The 18,894-nt window shown below is 52.6% G+C and overlaps 1 protein-coding gene across 1 annotated transcript; it reads right to left on the bottom strand.

The window, feature by feature from the left end:
• Positions 1–5,411: 5,411 nt before the first annotated feature.
• On the bottom strand, positions 5,412–17,387 carry CYP2S1 (cytochrome P450 family 2 subfamily S member 1). Its single transcript, XM_079759836.1, has 9 exons — positions 17,011–17,387; positions 15,777–15,942; positions 13,778–13,927; positions 13,207–13,367; positions 12,875–13,054; positions 11,055–11,196; positions 9,297–9,484; positions 6,640–6,781; positions 5,412–6,557 (listed from the first exon to the last, which is right to left on the bottom strand). The coding sequence occupies exons 1-9, from the start codon at positions 17,194–17,196 to the stop codon at positions 6,376–6,378; spliced, it is 1,497 nt and encodes a 498-aa protein (XP_079615962.1). The 5' UTR covers positions 17,197–17,387; the 3' UTR covers positions 5,412–6,375.
• Positions 17,388–18,894: the final 1,507 nt, after the last annotated feature.

The following is an 18,894-nucleotide window of genomic DNA, read 5'->3' as shown; positions in this document are numbered from 1 at the left end:
TGCCTTTCACATGTGCCCGGGCCAGGGCTGAGGATGGAGCCTGCAACCTAGGTACGTGCCCTTGACTGGAATAGAACCTGGACCCTTAGTCTACAGGCAGAAACTCTTACCACTGAGTCAAACCAGCCAGGGCTCTGTGAGGATTTTTGACTGTGTGTGTGTGTGGAGGGTGGGGTGGTGGCACACTTAACCCCTGTATTGTTCAAGAGTCAAGTGTATATCACATTTTCTTTATCCGTTCACAGAGCAACATTTAGGTTGCTCTATGTCTTGGCTATTGTGAATAATGCTGCCATGAACATGGGGTCCAGATATCTCTTTGAGATACTGATTTCTTTTCTTTTAGGTATATACCCAGAAGTGGGATTCTGGGTCATATGGTAATTCTGTATTTAATTGTTTTGAAGAAATTCATATTGTGTTTCATAGTGGCTGTACCCATTTAGACTCTCAGCAACAAAGCACCAGGCTTCCCAACTGGCTGGCTCTGAGTAGGGAGAGACACCTGATTCGATTTTTTAAAAAGTATATATGTATTTATTGGTTTCAGAGAGGAAGGGAGAAGGAGCATGTGTCCTGATCGGGAATTGAACCCATGACCTCCTGGTTTATATGTTAATGCTCTATCACTGAGCTATGCCAGCCAGCCAGGCTCGATTTGGTTTTAAAGGATCCCTCAACCAAGGCCAGTAAATGAAAGGTTGACAGAAACCTCTTACATCTTTGAAATCTGCAACCATTTCTACCAGAGAGATCAGGACCTGGATGCACTACGAGGACCATTGTTTAGTGTGATGTGATGCTCCAAGAATGGGCCAGCACCTCCAGTAAGAAGCTCTTGACGGAATGAGCCAGAATCTGACCTGATTCCCAGTTTATAGGGGATTCCTGGGAATGGAAGGATATCTTGAGTAGCACCACAAAAATGCCATCAGCCAAATCTAGGATATGAAAAGTTGTACAGCCCTGGCCAGTGTGGCTCGGTTGGTTGGAGCATCGTCCTGTGCACCAAAAGGTTGTGGGTTCGACTCCTGGTCAGGGCACATACCCAGGTTGTGGATTCCTTCCTCGGTCAGGACACCTGTGGGAGGCAACCAATTGATGTTTCATTCTCATATCAATGTTTCTCTCTCTCTCTTTCCCTCTCCCCCTCTTCTTTCTCTAAAATGAAAAAGTAATGATAAAAAGAAAAATTGTACAGGGCAAAGGACACATTTCTTCAAGAAATAAGTGGTGCCTGGCAGGTGTGGCTTACTAATAGTGGTTGAGTGTCGACCTGTGAATCAGGAGGTCAGGGTTTGATTCCTGGCTAGGGCACATGCCTGGGTTTTAGGCTCAATTCCCAGGAGAGGGCATGCAGAAGGCAGCTGATCAATGATTCTCTTTCATCATTGATGTTTCTATCTCTCTCTTCCTCTCTGAAACAAACAAACAAAAAGTGGCACGCAAGCCCTAACTGGTTTGGCTCAGTGGATAGAGCGTCAGCCTGAGGACTGAAAGGTCCTAGGTTCGATTCTGGTCAAGGGCATGTACCTTGGTTGCGGGCACATCCCCGGTAGGAGGGTGTGCAGGAGGCGGCTGATTGGTGTTTCTCTCTCATGGATGTTTCTAACTCTCTATCCCTCTCCCTTCCTCTCTGTAAAAAAATCAATAAAATATATTTTAAAAAAAGTGACACACAAAATGTTAGAGAATGGTTGCAGATTTCAAAGATGTAAGAGGGTTTAAACAAAGGCACTGTATGGTGAGGCTTTGGGTCTTGGTTTGAACAAACCCAGTTATAAATTACATTTAGGAGACTGTCAGGGAAACATGAACACCGACACTGAAGAGCTGCTAACAGTGAGGGGTGCAAAAATAGGTATTACAGTTGTAATTTTTTATTTTATTTTATTTTTTTTGGTAGAAAAGCAAGTAAGATGGCAGCAAAATCATACTTAGGACAGTGAAACAAGGAAGGGCGTGGAAGAAGCAACAGGAGAGCCAGGCTGGGCTGCTTTGGCTCCCTGGGAAGTCAGAGAAAAGGGGGCCTTGGAGGCAGGTTCAGGGGTGAGCCCTGGAGGAGGTGCTGCTGCCCATTGCTCCCCTGGTTGCAGGCCTCACCTGAGTGAGGTCCCTCAGAGGCTGGTGGCTGCGTGGCTGTGGGGGAAGGAGAGAGGGAAGGGAATAGCAACCCGGGCATGTGTCCTGAGGGAGCGCGCCTGTGGTTGTAACTTTTTTAATTATTTATTTATTTATTTATTTATTTATTTATTTATCCTATCTAATAATAGAGTAACATGTAAATTACCATCACTCCGCTACGCCCACGATTGGGCGGCGGGAGGCTGGGGGGCAGGACTCAGGGTGGCCTATCTGGCAGTTGAGAGGCACGGATCCGCTGCCACTGAGGGGGGCTACCCTGCTGTTGAGAGGTCCCGCCCCCTGCGCCTCTCAACAGCAGGGTAGCCCCCCTCAGCGGCCGCGGACCATCAAAAGTGGGGGAGCTGGGTGCCTGTCTGCTCCGGCACCAGGCCTTTCAGAAGCCTCCGCTGAGCCGGAGGCTTCTGAAAGGCCTGGTGCACCAGCGGACAGGCACCCAGCTCCACCGCGAAAAGCGAAAGCGTGTAGGGGACCCTACACGTGCATGATTCAATCATGCACTGGGCCTCTAGTTTTTTAAATAAATCTTTATTTTTCAGATTATTACAATTGTTTCTCCTTTTTTCCCCTATATCTCCCCATCACCCGGTTCCCTCCACCCCCCCCCCCCCGTTGTAACTTTTGAAAAGCGAAATTTAAAGGGGGGGAGTTATTGTTTTAAAAAGTTAAGCCTCTTGGTTGCAGATGAAATTTTGGATACAGATACATTATAAATGTATATCGTGCCACTGAATTGTACACCAATGGTTAAAATGATATTGTGATGCATATTTTACCACACACGCCCAAACTAAAACCTTCATAACGCGTGTCACCTTTCACACTGATGCAGTTCAAGGTCCATCCTTCCTTGCAGAAAGAAGTTTGCTAGTATTCCTGACCCCATGCTTTGCTGGATGTGAATTTTTAAAAAAAATATATTTTATTGATTTTTTACAGAGAGAAAGGGAGAGGGATAGAGAGTTAGAAACATCGATGAGAGAGAAACATCGATCAGCTGCCTCCTGCACACCCCCTAGTGGGGATGTGCCCGCAACCAAGGTACATGCCCTTGACCTGCGTCGAACCTGGGACCCTCAGTCCGCAGGCCCACGCTCTATCCACTGAGCCAAACCGGTTACGGCTGGATGTGAATTTTGAGTGCAAAGGAAAGCAAGTCATCGCTTTAATTTAAAAGGAGGAAACCTTAAACATCATTCATTCCTTTCCACGTCACACTGTTGATGTGAGACACGTCCAAACCTGTGAAGAATTTTTATGAGTGCATTTGAGCTAAACTGATGACGATTGCAGGGAATCAAAATCTCAACGGATCGAGAAAAGCTCCAGAGAATGGCAGTTTTGCAGCTTATTTTATGCCTTAGAATCAGAGGAGGAGGTGTAGGGCGGGTTACATGAAAGCTCTTGGTGGTGGATTTAGGGGATGGGAGAAAGCAAAGGCAGAAGCAGGGGTGGCGGGGTGGAGCAGGGGGAATCTCTGAGATTGGATGAAAAGTAAAACGGACGCGTGCTTCTTTTACAGGGTAGTGAGCAGTTACAGCACATAGAGATGGTATGTGGAAGAACAAGATAACAGGGGCTTCTGTGCTCTCAGCGCTGGCTCCTTGGGTGTGCCCTGAGGGGTCTGGGAAAGATTAAGCTAACATTTCAAAGGTATGTTGCCTTAGATGCAAAAAGACAGGCTCACTTAGGAAAGGCTGACCTTTGTCAAGGAAGCTACAGGCCCAGGACAGGATACGGGCCATGACCTGCTTTTAGTTAGGAATTATGTTCACACTGTCCTACGTGGTTACTTTCCGTCTGTGTTTACAAGGCCGCCATGCAGGCCTCCCCTGAGCTTATCAGGTTTAGTATGTGGTCCCTTTTATTGCCCAGAGCACAGACATATTAATACGCAGTAACAGTCCTAGTACATCCCAGAACTTAGCTGGTATTTTGTTTCTATTAAGTCCCAGAATTTTTCACATTTCTTTTTTTGAAAGTTAGTTAGTACATCTCTCAGATGCTACATCCTCCGTCAGGCTGTGATCAGCTGGAAAGTGGCAAAGTTAGGATCTGATCCCAGTCTCATCATATCACTGTTCTGGGCTACCTCGATAGAAATTAAGCCAAAAAATAAAGTGATCACATCAGGGGGGAAAAAAAACCAAACACAAAACTTTAGTCCCTGACTGGGCAGCTCAGTCAGTTAGAGCATTGTCTCAATACACCGAGGTTGCAGGTTTGATGCCAGGTCAGGGCACATCCAAGAATTAATCAATGAATGCATGGATACGTGGAACAACAAGTCGTTGTCCTCTCTTGCTTTAAAATCAATAAATTTAAAAAAACTTTAATGATACATGCATTGCTAAAGCATTCAGGGGTCAGATAAGCTGTTGGCAAGTTACTTTGCAATTCCTAGAAAAAGGAGCTGGATGGACAGGTGGAGAGAAATGTACTAAAGCAAACCGAACCCAGGGGCACATGGCAGCTCCCCAATAATTCCCTCAGCTTTACTGGAATTTGGAATTTTGAAAATTGTCATAAAACTAGCAGAAAAGTGGATGAAATAAAAAGCAGGAAGGTGATAGTTACTAAATGAGATTGGTGATGGTACTAGCAGGCGCCCTCAAACTACGGCCCGCGGGCCACATGCGGGTGTTTTTGCCGTTTTGTTTTTTTACTTCAAAATAAGGTATGTGCAGTGTGCATAGGAATTTGTTCATAGTTTTTTTTTTTAAACTATAGTCCGGCCCTCCAACGGTCTGAGGGACAGTGAACTGGCCCCCTGTTTAAAAAGCTTGAGGACCCCTGGTCCTAGTCTACTTTCGTGTTTGAAAACGTCCTTGCTCACTAGCAAATGGAACGATGCTTCTGGTTTCTTAAAGAAGGCAGGAGGGAAAGGGTTTACAAGAGCGGAAGTAGGGTTAGGGCTTGTGTTCCAGAATCTGCTTTTAGATGGGAGTTCCCAGGGATTGGATGGGCCATTTTCAGGCTTTCCCTGGCTGAGGCCCACCCTGTCCAGGGTCCAGGCCAGCTGTTCGGAGGTTACCTTCTCCCCACACCCCCCCCTCAGCCTCCCGGGAAGTAAGCCCAGGACAGGCCCCTCCTCCCCACATCTGGTAGTGATGTCAACAGCCAGGGTGGGCGGGGGCCATGTTTTTCAGCTCCCGCCCAGCCTCCAGGGAGGGGTGGACGCCCCCATCCCCGCCCCTTACTCACAATGTCAGACACTGTCACACACACACACACACCAGGCTCTGCCACGGGGCTGGCCCACAGGCCAGAAACAAACTTTTATTACAAAACAGGGACCTTCGAGTCACAAGGCCAGCAGATCTGGTCTCTTCCCTGACACGGGGAGCTGGAATCTGTCCCCCACTTGTTCCTCTAGCCCCTCCCCCCGTTTCTACGTGGGACTTGGAGTAGGGACGGTGGGTCAGTGTGTGTTGAGGAGAGCCTTTCAACATGGTTATACAATCTGGTCCGAGGGTCCCCATGTGTCCTAGTTTACTTGGTTCCAGCTCTGTGTGTGTAACTGCACAATGGGGGTAGGTTCGTATTTGGGAGAATTTGGGGACCAGGGTGCTTGGAAAGGGTCCTTGAAGGCTGAAGGTGCGAAGGCCAGGGGGTGACTGTCTCAGCAGGAAGATATCTGGGAGTCAGGACGAGGCCAGGTGTGAGCTGGCTGTGTGGCCCAGTGGTTGGGAGCGCGTGGCTGGTGAGTCCCGTGCCTGCATAAGGTGTGGTCGCTGGAGGGCTGAGGACAGTCTCTCTGGGAGGTGACATGACCCAGGAAGGTGCATGCTCCCTGCCCCAGACTCCTAGAGACGGTGGACCTGTTAAGTGTGAGGAGCGAAGAGGGCCTGTGGGCCGAGAATACGGTGGCGGTTTTGGTGGCAGCTGAACTCCCACACATGGGCTGTGAGTCCAGGGGACTTACGTTGTATGCATGTTGGTGGGTTATCTGGGCATGTGCCTACGACTCCAGAAAGACTGAGTTTATGTCTATAGAAAGCTTGTGTGGCTGAGTTGCCCTGTGGTGGTGTCTGGGTGTGCGGTTCCGTGAGTGTGGCCCTGTGGACGAGTATCTGTGTGACTGACTCTCAAAAACAGCTACAGGTGTGTGAATGTGGGTTCCCGTGGTGTAGACAAGGCTCTGGACACAGTCATGTCCAGGCCCAAGGTCGAGGCTGCTACCTCCCAATGCCCTCTCCTTCATTTGTTCCACCCGATGGGGTGGGATGGAGGTCAGCGGGGCCGAACTTGCAGCTGGAAGGCTGGAGGGATGTTGAACAGGCCACTGACAGCTGGCTGGAGACTCAGGGCGCCCACTGGGCACGGGCTGTCCAGGGAGAAGGCCTGCAGGATGGTGGTGACGAGAAGGAACAGCTCCGCTCGAACCAGGCCCTCCCCAGGGCAGACGCGCTTCCCTGGAGGGAAGAGGGAGATGGGGCTGGGCTGGCCTCCGCACACCCCAGCCAGTGGGTGGGCAGGAGCCAGCCCAGTAGATACCTAAGGAGAAGGGCAGGAATGCCTCCTGCTTCTTGAACCTTCCATCTGCATCCAGAAATCGGCCTGGGTTGAACTCCTCTGGCTGCGTGAAGACTTCGGGGTCATGCAGGACAGAGCCCAGGAGGGGGAAGACCTCAGTGCCCTGAGGGGAAATCATAACAGAACTACAAATACCTTCCACCACCAGGTTCTGGCCGGCTGAGCGCGGGAATCTGCACTGTCGCGGACACCAGTTTACGAAACGTAATAGCATCGACATGTAACAAGCTTAGTATGGACCAAGCAGTTTATTAAGCATTTTGTGTATATTACCCCACATGTAACTGGTACATGTCTTCCGCTTACACACACACAAACATACATATAAACTCACTATAGGTTTTAACAAGCCTAGGAAGCAGTGACTAATGAGATCCCCATTTTAAAGATGGGAAAACTGAGGCCCAAGGAACTTAAGCAACTTGCCCAAGGCAACATTTGACACAGCAGAGCTTGTTATTTCTATTTATTTATTTATTTATTATATTTTTATTGATTTCAGAGAGGAAGGGAGAGGGAGATAGAGACAGAAACATCAATGATGAGAGGGAATCATCGATCGGCTGCCTCCTGCACACCCCACACTGGGGATGGAGCCTGCAACCTGAGCATGTGCCCTTGACTGGAATTGAACCGGGGACCCTCCAGTCCACAGGCCAATGCTCTATCCACTAAGCCAAACCAGCCAGGGCTATTTTTATTTTTTTAATACATATTTTATTGATTTCAGAGAGGAAAGGAGAGGGAGAGAGAGTTAGAAATATCAATGATGAGGGAGAATCATTGATCAGCTGCCTCTTGCACTTTTCCTACGGGGGATTGAGCCTGCAACCCAGGCATGTGCCCTGACTGGGAATCGAACCAGGGACCCTTCAGTCCATAGGCCAATGCTCTATTCACTGAGCCAAACCGGCTAGAGCCAGAGCTTGTTATTTTTAAAGTGGAGGCCTGGTGCACGAGATTTGTGCACTTGGGCGGGGGGGTGGGTGGGGGAGGGGGCGTTCCTCAGCCCTGCCTGCGCCCTCTCCCAGTCTGGGAGCCCTTGGGGGATGCCCGAATGCCAGCTTAGGCCAGCTCCCCACTATGAGCCCAGCTTCTGGCTGAGCGGCACTCCCCCTGTGGAAGCGCACTGACCACCAGGGGTCAGCTCCTCCGTTGAGTGTTTGCCCCCTGGTGGTCAGTGCGATAACAGCCAGTCATTCCACCCTTGGATCAATTTGCATATTAGCCTTTTATTATATAGGAATATAGGATTGTTTTAAACTTTGAGGTATGCTGTGATTCTGGAGGCCTGGAGTTCAGCTCTTTGCCACTCTGGTCTTCAGGAGGTGAAGGCAAGGGCAGGTGGGTGAGGGCTGTGTACAAAGGCTCCCTCTGCCCAAGTTCAGGGAGAGTGGCAGCCCCTTCAGCTGAGATCAGAGTTGCCATGTTCCCAGGACTGTGTTGGAGGGTGAAGGAAGGTAGGGAGTGAGGAGAGCGAGGGACTTCCATTGCTAGGAACTCTGGCTAATGGGCTCTGAGCTGGGGAGGTGAGGGGGCTACCGGAAAAGATAGGGTCATGCTGTTGCTATTAAAATAAGAGAAAGGCAGATAGCAGTGGTTAAAGCATAGGCTTGGGTTAATATCTTTCCCTGACCACTTGTGGGCTGGGTGAGCCTGGCAAGGCTTCTAACCTTTTTAAAAATATATATATTTTTATTGATCTTAGAGAGGAAGGGAGAGGAATAGAGACATGGAAACATCAATGATGAGAGAGAACCATCGATCAGCTGCCTCCTGCACGCCCCCCACTGGGGGATCGAGCCCACAACCTAGGCATGTTCTCTTGCCCAGAATCGAACCTGGGACACTTTAGTCCACAGGCCGATGCTCTTATCCACTGAGCCAAACCAGCTAGGGCTCTTCTAACCTTTCAAGGCCTCAGTTCTCATCTGTAAGATGGGCATGTTAGTGGTGTAGGATTGCTCTGAAATTTAAACACCTGGCACAGAGCAGGTCCTCAATCATTATTACTGTTTTTGTCACCATCAGTAGTGGTTGTCATTGCACAGTCACTGTGTTAACAATAGTCCCTGCTGCTGCCTCATGCACAAGACTGCCATCGCCCCCACCACTCCCCCCGACCCCGCAGGTACCGAGAGCCACGTTGGTGCTTTACAAGCATAGCCTCATAAGATTCCTTGCAATCCTGGTTAATACTATTACCTTTCCCAGTTTAGAAGAGGGGTAGATGGAGGCTCAGAGGGGGGAGTGATTTGCCGAAGGTCCCAGATAAAAGACTGGATTGCAATTGCCAAGGATTGATTCTACTACAATGAAGCTCAAGAAGGAAGCAGTTTGTCAGAAGGAACCTTAGGTTTCTGAGGAGACATCGCCCCCTGGTGGTGCTGGCTCCAAGTTGCCCTCTAGCGAAGGGACGGGAACTGAGATGGGGAGGAGGAGAAAGAGGAGGGAGGAGAAGGAGAAAGAGAAAGAAGAGGAGGAGGAGAAGGAGAAGAGAGGAGAAAGATACAGAAAGAGAAAGACCAAGATCCAGAAAAAGCCAGAGAGACACAGATAACAACAGACTTAGGCCTAAGGCAGATATACCACTGGGCATGGCTGCATGGCAGACCCACCTGGGGCAGGGTGTACCCTCGGAAGCAGGTGGTCCTCGTGAGGGCTCGGGGTATCCCCATGGGCACCAGTGCCAGCAGCCGCTGCGCCTCATGCAGAACCGCGTCCGTGTATGGGAGGCGAGCTCGGTCCCCCAGGCCTGGCGCCCGGCCAGCACCCAGCTCCCTTGTCAGTTCCTCGTGCACGCGCTCTGCCCGCAAGAAGAGGAGGACTGGAGGTCAGAGGAGGGGTAGGGACCTCTCCCTGGAAACCCCATCTTCTTGAGCAGCTGTGGTTAGGGATGAGGCTGGTGGGTAAGAGGATAATCCCCCCAGCCCTCCCTGAGCCCGGGTCCCACACATCCTGTGTGCTGGGCATTGCTTCTCTCCTGTCTTAACTCCCTCAGCAGTTCTGTGAGCTGGGTACCAGGATCTATCCCCATTTCCCAAATGGGGAAACTGAGGCCCAGAGCGCTGAAACCACAGCTGACTCTATTCCACCAAGGCCATCGGACCTCAAGTTCCATCTTCCAGGTCAGCCCACTCCACTGGCTCAACAGCCTTTATCTGGCCAACGTGAGACGCTGGGGTTCCTTGGGGCTTTTTTTTTTTTTATGAAGTGTGTTGTTTTGTTTTGTTTTTTCATATATTTTATTGACTTTTTACAGAGAGGAAGGGAGAGGGATAGAGAGTTAAAAACATCGATGAGAGAGAAACATCGATCAGCTGCCTCCTGCACACCCCCTACTGGGGCTGTGCCCGCAACCAAGGTACATGCCCTTGACTGGAATTGAACCTGGGACCCTTCAGTCCGCAGGCTGATGCTCTATCCACTGAGCCACACCGGTCAGGGCTCCTTGGGGCCTATTACCAGCCCTATACTGCTCCTCACCATCCCAGCTTCAGTTCCTGCCTGTGCTCTCAGGACCCCAATTGGTTTTTCATCTCCTGTCCCGACCCTCCTGGGTGCCTCCTCACAGGTGGTCCCAGGCCCCTCACACTCAAGGTGTCCCAAACTGGCCTCATGTCTTCCCTGAGACAGTCTCTCATCCTTTCTGTTCCCATCTCGGGGTGGCCCCCCGGGCCCCCGGGCCCCTGGCCAGAGCCCTGGGCCTGTCTCTGGATGTCTCCCTCCCCATCCTTCTCTACCCCCTGTCTACGTGGCCCCCTCTTTTCTCCCCACAGCTTGACCCAGCCCTGTCCTCTCCCACCCGGGTTCCTACCCAGGCTTCCCTCCTACTTCATGGAAGCCCAAAGAGTTTTTCTAAAATGCTGATTTGGCCGAAACCGGTTTGGCTCAGTGGATAGAGCGTCGGCCTGCGGACTCAAGGGCCCAAGGTTCGATTCCGGTCAAGGGCATGTACCTTGGTTGCGGGCACATCCCCAGTAGGGGGTGTGCAAGAGGCAGCTGATTGATGTTTCTCTCTCATCGATGTTTCTAACTCTCTATCCCTCTCTCTTCCTCTCTGTAAAAAATCAATAAAATATATTTTAAAATAAAATAAAATAAAATGCTGATTTGACCCCCCCTCCTCCCCCCAACATCCTCCCATGGATCCCCATTGCCCAGGGACAAGGCCCCGAGACATCGCCTGCCTCATTTCTCACTACGCCTCATCCGACAGCCAGCAGTCCCTCGGCTTCTCGCTCCTCCGACCCCCCAGGTGCCGGGCTCATGGTCACCTCCAGGCTCTGGCTCAGGCTGCCCACTCTCCTGAACATTCTTCCTCTCCAGCCCTCGCTTCTGTTCCCAGGGCCTGGCGGGCCGAAAAGGCTTCCTACCTTGGACCTGAGGGTATTTCAGCAGGAGCAGGAGGGTGTAGCGGACCGTGGTGCTGATGGTCACCGTCCCCGCGAACAGCAGATAGATGACAGTCATCAACATGTTCTTGTCAGTGAATTCTGTGTTTGGATCACGTTCCTCCTGGAAGAAACCGGGCAGAGGGGCTCGGAGAACACAACCTGCCGGTGGCGGGGGCCGCCCAGCTGGGCGTGGGGCAGCACCGCGAGTTCAAGTTTGGTCAAGGAGTTCAAATAAATGTTTGGAAAAGCCAGGATGTGGGCTCTTGATAGTATTCTGTCTGGTTGGAATGCTTTTAAAAATGAAAGAGAATGGCCACCATAAACACGCAAACAGAAAATGACAAGTGTTGGTGGGGACGTGGGGAAATGGGAACCTCGGTCGCCGTTGGTGAGAATGGAAAATGGTGCAGCTGCTCTGGAAAATGGTATCGCAGTTTCTCAGAAAAATTCAAATAGAATAATGATACGATCCAGCAATTCCACTTCTGGACTTACCTCCAAAGGACTGAAAGCAGGGTCTCGAAGAGATTATTTGTGCGCTCATATTCACGGTGGTGTGAGCCACAGTAGCTAAAAGGTGGAAGTAAGCCACGTACCTCTCGCTGGATGGATGCATACATGAAACGTGGTCTATCCATACAATGGAATAGGATTCAGCCTTAAAAGGAAAGGATATCCCTTGCCCAGCTAGTGTGGCTCAGTGTTGGAGCGTCGACCTATGAACCAGGAGGTCACAGTTCAATTCCTGGTCAGGGCACATGCCTGGGTTGTGGGCTTGATCCCCAGTGTGGGGTGTGCAAAAGGCAGCCAATCGATGATTCTCTCTCATTATTGATGTTTCTAATCTCTCTCTCCCTCTGCCTTTCTCTCTGAAATCAATAAAAATATACTAAAAAAAAAAAAAGAAAGGAAATCCCATCATATGCTACAACGTAGATGGACCTGAGGACATTATGCTAAATGAAATAAAGTAGTTAAAAAGATCTAATACTGTATGGTTCCACTTACATGAGGCACCCAGAGAAGGCAAATTAATGAAGACAGAAAATAGATTGGTGCTTGCCGGGAGCTGGGGCCGGGGGAATGGGGCGATGTTGAGAGGATAGCACTTCAGCTTTGCAAGTTGGAAGGAGTATTTGGTTGCACAACAATATAAACACACTTAACACTAGTGAACCGTACACTCAAAAATGGTTAAGATGGTGAATTTATGTTATGTGTACTTTACTACAATTATTTTTTAAATTAAAAATAAATAAGAAAGAATTGGGGCCACACAGATAAGAAAAAATTCTCTCTCCATGAACAAGGAGGCTGCATTTATTCAAAGGATGTGGCCCTGAATAGCTCCCATAATTCCAAAGTCTGTACAATGCAAAACTACTTATTTCCACAGGAGTCCCCTGAATGCTCATTTTCTCACATAACAACAAATTGTTCTTATATAATTAATAAAGCAGACTTTATCAGTATAATGGGCTAATGCAAGGTTTCATAAGGAAATGACTAAGTCTCAGGAAGTGTCCTGTGTGGGTAGGGGGACCAGGGGTCGGGGGTGGGGTGAAGCAATGGTGGCCATTGCTAGTGGCAGGTCCCTGGGCATGGGGGTGAGGTTGGAGGGAGGAGAAAGGAGAAATGCAGGAGACTCGGATACTCAGGAAGTGGGGTGGGGAGAGGCAGAGAGAACAATGCACCAGAAAGAGGCGATGTGCACACACATGCACAGACACACCTGGGTGGCAGGCAGCCAGGCCACCATCCCCATTCAGGAGCGCCTCCAAACCTCCACCTTCCCCCACCTTTGCCATCTTCAGCAGGAAGGCATCCACAACATCGCGTGCAGGGCCCGAGGGGTCCAGGCTTCCCTGGTGCCGCTGCACCTGCTCAATGGCGAAGGCGGCCAGGGTGCCCACATGGCCGAGGAGCTGGGTTTGGGAGCCTGGGAGGCGCTGCAGGAGCCAGGAGAACATCTCATAGGTCTGCGGGGGAGAAGGGCAGCTGTTTCCATGGGGCCTGGCCCTGCCTCAAGGTGGAGGGGCAGGGGGATGGGGTGCTCTGGGGGTTACCTGGAGGAGGGAGGGAGGCAGGAACGTTTGGGGGAAAGTGGTTAGAGAGGGGTCTCACGGCTTACCTGGCCCCAAGGGGAGCTGATCCCCAGCAGGATGCCTCCAGCAGCCTGGACCACAGCCTGGAACTCCTTATTCTCGTAGGGGAAACGGCGGCCCACGGTGAGGGAGCAGACAATGTTGGAGGTGGCCTGGGCCAGCAGCAGCGAGGGGTCAAATGGCTGTCCTGGTGGGGAGGGGGCAAGGAGGAGTGTTGTGATGGAATCGGAGAGGACCGACTCCATGGGGGCCGGAAACAATCACCAAGAGAAAGGCATCGAGACAGAGACAGACGGACAGGGACAGAGAAACAGACAAGGACAGAGAGAAAGAGACAAATAGGGGCACAGACAGGCAAGGAGAGAGACAGAGAAATTTACAGGGAGAAAAACAAGTGGAGAGAGAAAAAGGCAGAAAAGTGCTGTGACGATACCAGGGACACAGAGACTCTCTCAGGGAGACAGCAGGACAGTGACAGAGGTGAAGGAGGAGCTAGAGGTGGAGGTGCATAGAGCCCCAGCCCAGCCGTCATGGGAGGGTCCTCCCCAACACTCACTCAGGACCCCAGGGACCCCTGGCTGCCCCTGCCCTGCTCACCTGCTGTTCCCTGGAAGGCCTCCACCAGACACCGGGCCTCAGCCTGGATCAGCTCCTCGCCTTCTCGCTTCCCCATGCCCAGGTCCCGCAGAGCGAGCAGGGTGAATCTCCTCAGCTGCCTCCACCGCTCCCCATTGGAGAAGAGAACCCCTGCACGGGAGGCTAGACTCAAGGAGGGACTGGCCCCTCTCTCCATTCCTCAGGACCACCCCTTCCTCCCAGTGAAGTGCCCAGAGGGGGTTCTTCGGGCCTGTCCTGAGGCCACATACACGAGTCCAGAGATAAGGACTCAGTAGGTGCTTAATAACTACCTGTCCTTGGGGCAGGGGTGACATTTTCCTGAGAAGTTGGTAACTGGGATCATCCAGGCTCCTGTTCTGTGAGCAACCAGGTGAGTGAAGACTCCTTCTTTCCTTCCTTCTTTCCTTCCTTCCTTCCTTCCTTCCTTCCTTCCTTCCTTCCTTCCTTCCTTCCTTCCTTCCTTCCTTCATCTTTTTACTCCTCTTTTCACCCACCCATATTTTTATCCTTCCTTCCTCTTCGTCCTTCCTTCCATTAACATTTATGAAGTACTGTGTGGTCCCTGCCCCACGTTGTCTGGAGGTTGAACAGGGAGGGAAGAGGATGGAGTGGCAGTTTTCCGCCCTCATCTTAGAGACCTGCCCTGGACAGACCGGTCCCTGCTCTGAGCTCAGTGTTCCCGCTTGTAGAATTCTGGCCTGTAATGGCCTCTTGGATGCCACCACCCAGGTGTCCCCCCACCCCCCACCCACCTACCCCTCCACAGTGTCACCTCAGCATCTCTCCTCCCTATTCTTAGCCCCGCCACACGTATCCCTGTTTGGAGCCATGGATTCCTCTCCAGCCCCCCCCCCCCCCCCCCCATTCCAACCCCAAGGCCCTAGCCATGATCCAGCCCAGTCCCCTCCCTGGGCTCCCACACAGCAATCAGGGACCTTTCTAACTCTGTACCCTTTCCCTGCTTAATATCTCTTGCTCCTCCAGAAAACCCAAAGCCCAAACGCGGTGGCAGGACTCAGGCCCTGCACGACCTGACGCTGCTGACTTCAGCTTCATTACTCATCCCGCTACAATCACACTGCCTTCTCTCACTTCCTCAGAGGTGTCAGGATTCCCCCTCTACGCCTGTCCCCCCTGCCTGGATCACTCAGCTCTCCATCCTCCCTGAACTAACTCCATTGATCCTTCCTGTCTCCACTCAAATGTCATCTCCTCTGAGAAGCCTTCCCAGATTTCTCCCAATTCTCCCCATTCTCCCGCCACACTGTAAGGGGGACACCTCATCTAGCTCAGCTACCTCTGTATCCCCAGTACCCAGTGCATAATGAAAACTTGTCAGCCGAATGGGGGAACACCTCTCACGTCCATGCTTTTGTTCTGGCTGGTCTCCAGGAACACCTTTCTCACTCATTCCGTGAGTCTCCGCTCAGATACCCCGCCTTTCAGGAAGACACCCCCAGCAAGCAGGCTGGGTCAAGAGCCTCCTCCTATTCCTAGAGTCCCAGGGCTTCCCCCATCCTGGCCCTGACCCCTCTGCCAGCCCCTCCCTCATTCTGGACCTCTCCAGACGGTCACTTTCTGGTGACAGGTCTGGCTCCCCACGGGTGAGGCTCTGTGGGGAGAGCCAGACCGGGCTGTTTAGTCACTGCTGTGCGGGACTCTTGGCGTTCAGCCTCAGCACAGATAATGGTTTCTACATTTGGTGTTTACACATCAGTTAAGGCCCAGTGCCTGGAAAGTCTGCCTCTCCCTCCCAGCCCTGGGGGTTGCACCTGGACCAGAGATAACCCTCCGGCACCCTGGTGACTACCGAGTGCTGGCTTTGCGCAAAGCCCAGTCCTCATTCAGTCCTCGCTGCGACCCCCTGTCCAGGCACTATTATCATCCCATTTTATGGGTGAGGAAACAGAGGCCCAGCGGCACTACGCCCGGCAGGAAGGTCACAAGCACGCGGAAGCAGGCTCCACTCATGACTCACCATGGCCGTCAAAGGTGGGGTCCAGGTTTGCCAACATCCCGCGCCCACTGAACTCCTCAGCCTGACCTCCCAGGGCCTCCTGCACAGCCTCGTGCCCAACCAGGACCACCACGCGCCGCCAGGGTCCCAGGTGCACGGTGAACACCGGCCCGTACTTCTTACTCAGCTGCGGGCAGGGAGAGAAAAGGGGGTGGTGCCTCTTCCAGTCTCCAAGTCTCCGTCATGGGCCCTGTCGCTGGATCCGCCACCTGCTAGAAACTACTCCCCACCCCCCCCCCCCCCAGGTGTGCAAACTCTCCCCCCAGCCCTGGCCAGCCGCTATCCTCTCACCTCCTGCAGAGCCTAACTTCTGACTTGGGGCAACCCAGAACCCTCCCCTCCCTTCCCCTCCCCTCCCCTCCCCTCCCCTCCCAGTTCAGGCGCGAGGCGGCAGAAAAGGGTAGCTGCAGCTCTGGCCTCCCATTAGCTCCTCAACTCTCCGCACCCACCACGCAGCCACCCTTTTCTGCCGCTGCTAAATCCTCAAATTCTGAAGCACAGACTGCTGAGCATCTACCATCCCTCCCCAGGACACCGCCCCCCCCCCCCCGCCCCCCCATGCCTGGAAGGCGCCCAGATTCCTGTGGAATGGGGCGTCTCTGGCTTCTTCCACCCGCTCCCCACCCCCAAAGGTTGGGACCGCCTCACGTTCTTTCTTGCCCTCCTACCCTTCTCTGTCCCAGGAGCTCGCAGCTCCACCTGCCCCTCACCTCCACCCCTCTGTGCTCTGCAGGCAGATTCCTGGAAGCCTCCAGCCGCTGCCTCCACTCCCCCCCAGGGACCCCTTCCTCTCCTCTGCCCGTCCTTAGGAGAGCTCACCGGTATCTCCCCAGCGGTTCCTCCCCCGGGACAAACCCAACACCATCGCACTACCAGCGTCTCTCCCGGCTCCCAGCCTCCCTGCCCGCTCCCCGCCGCCCCAGGACCCCCCCGGCTCCTGGATCCCGCTTCCCTGCTGCTCGCCCGCTCCACAGTTCTGCCCATCTCTCCCCAGGCAACGCCCGGTCCTGGGTCCCTGCCGCCGCCCCACCCCAGGGCCCCGCGGCCCCTCTGCCTGGGACCCGTGCTGGCCTCCTCCCTAGGACACCCCAAGACCTCTCTGCCCGCCACTCTCGTTTCTCTACTCGCAGCCCCTCCCTGTCCAGGACCGGGCCCTCCCCTCCCCCCCTAACCAGGGCACCCCGCCGCTCCTCACCCGCAAGAGCCCCAAGTACAGCGCCCCAGGCCGGAGCTGCAGGAGGTTCCCCAGCAGCGGCAGCGGCGCGGGCCCGGGGGGCAGGCGACCTCGGGTCCGGGTCGCGGGCAGCGCCAGCGGCAGCAGCAGCAACAGCAGCAGCAGCAGCAGCAGCAGCAGCAGCGCCCAGGTGCCGGCCGCCTCCATCTCCGCAGGTTGGCTCCTTCCCCGGCTCCCGGACGCTCCCGGACGCTCCCTTCCCAGCTAAGGCAGGTGCGGGGAGGCGGGGCAGCTAGCGCCCCACCCTTGCCTCCCGGCAGGATCCTCTCCCCGCCGCCAGGTTTCTTTCTCCCAGACCACCGCCGCCGCCTGGGGTCGGGGACACGCTCTCTACAGTCTCTCACTTTCGCGGGGGGCGGAGACAGCGCCTGGGGCCCCAAACAGGGCGTGGACAAACTGTGGGAACCTGGAAGCGGGAGACTTGGGCAGCCTCTGGGAGGCCACACCCGGAGCCTGGCGGTGATCACCCCGCCCCGCTGCGTTCTCCCCCCCACCCCCACCCCCCTCGCCATTGCCATCCCAGGTCCCATCTCCCTTTTCATTGTTATCAGGGTCCAGCTCCCAGACGCTCCCAGCCGTCCGGGCAGCTCCCTTCGTGTTTGCCTGTGCGTGCCCGCAAGGTGTCTTGGAGCCAGTTTCCTCCAGCGCCGGGCATCTTCTCCGCGAACTGGGAGGAGGGGCTTGACCTCTCACAATAAAGAATGGGAGGTTCAGAGAGGTAAATCCTAGGCCACACAGCTAACAAGCGACAGAGCTGGGACTCGAACCCAGGCCAGTCTGAATGATCGGCTGAATCATTCATTTTTTGAGCAGCATGTATAGTGGTGAGGGCCATCAAGTCTGAAGCCAGGCTACCTGAGTTCTGTGGACAAGAAGGGGCCACCTGCTCACCTGACAAACTCTGGGGCAGCCTTGCAAACTCAGAGGCCTACAGTAACCACAAAGGATGGTTTGAAATGAAAACTTTTGGCAGGTAGCCATGAATTAGGATAGAATCTTTCCTGACAAAAGTCAAACTTGTCCTTAACTCAGCCTGCCTATCTTTTGCATCTGGGATAGCATACCTTTGGAATGTCAGGGTAACTCCCCTTTTCTGGAGACCATAAATCCCTTCATTTATTGTTCTGTTCATTGTTGACTGTTAATTATCCTGTACCACCTGTGTAAAAGAAAGTATGTGTCTGTCATTTTACTTTTTAAAAAAATATATTTTATTAATTTTTTACAGAGAGGAAGGGAGAGGGAGAGAGAGTTAGAAACATCGATGAGAGAGAAACATCGATCAGCTGCCTCCTGCACACTCCCTACTGGGGATGTGCCCGCAACCAAGGTACATGCCCCCTTGACCAGAATCGAACCTGGGACCTTTCAGTCCCAAGGCCGGTGCTCTATCCACTGAGCCAAACTGGTTAGGGCCATTTTACTTTTTATCCAATCCCAGAGGTTTCCCGCTTTGCTTTCTCCCACCTCTTTAATCACAAATGAATTTCCTGTAACCCACTTAAATCTTCTCTTTTGACTGCAATGTATAAAATAAGATGCAAAACTGCCATTCTCTGGAGCATTATCTCAATCCGTTGAGTTTTTGCTTCCCGGCAATTGTTGACCGTTTGGCTCAAATAAACTCACGAAAATTCTCTATAGGTTTGAATGCTTCTTATATTGACAGTTCACAGCCTAGCTTCTCTGTCCCTTTGTTAACTCTTGTAAAATAGGGATAGTTTTCAAGATTAAGTAGGTACACGTGTGTACACAATCTAAAACAGGGCCAGGTGAATATAGAACAAGTGTTAAAGGCATGTTAGCTAATATTCTTTCAACTAATTGTTATTGAGGTCTAACTAC

This window comes from Cnephaeus nilssonii (assembly GCF_951640355.1).
Source record: "Cnephaeus nilssonii genome assembly, chromosome: 20".
NCBI lineage: Eukaryota > Metazoa > Chordata > Mammalia > Chiroptera > Vespertilionidae > Cnephaeus > Cnephaeus nilssonii.
This window is presented reverse-complemented; position numbering and strand designations above follow the sequence as displayed.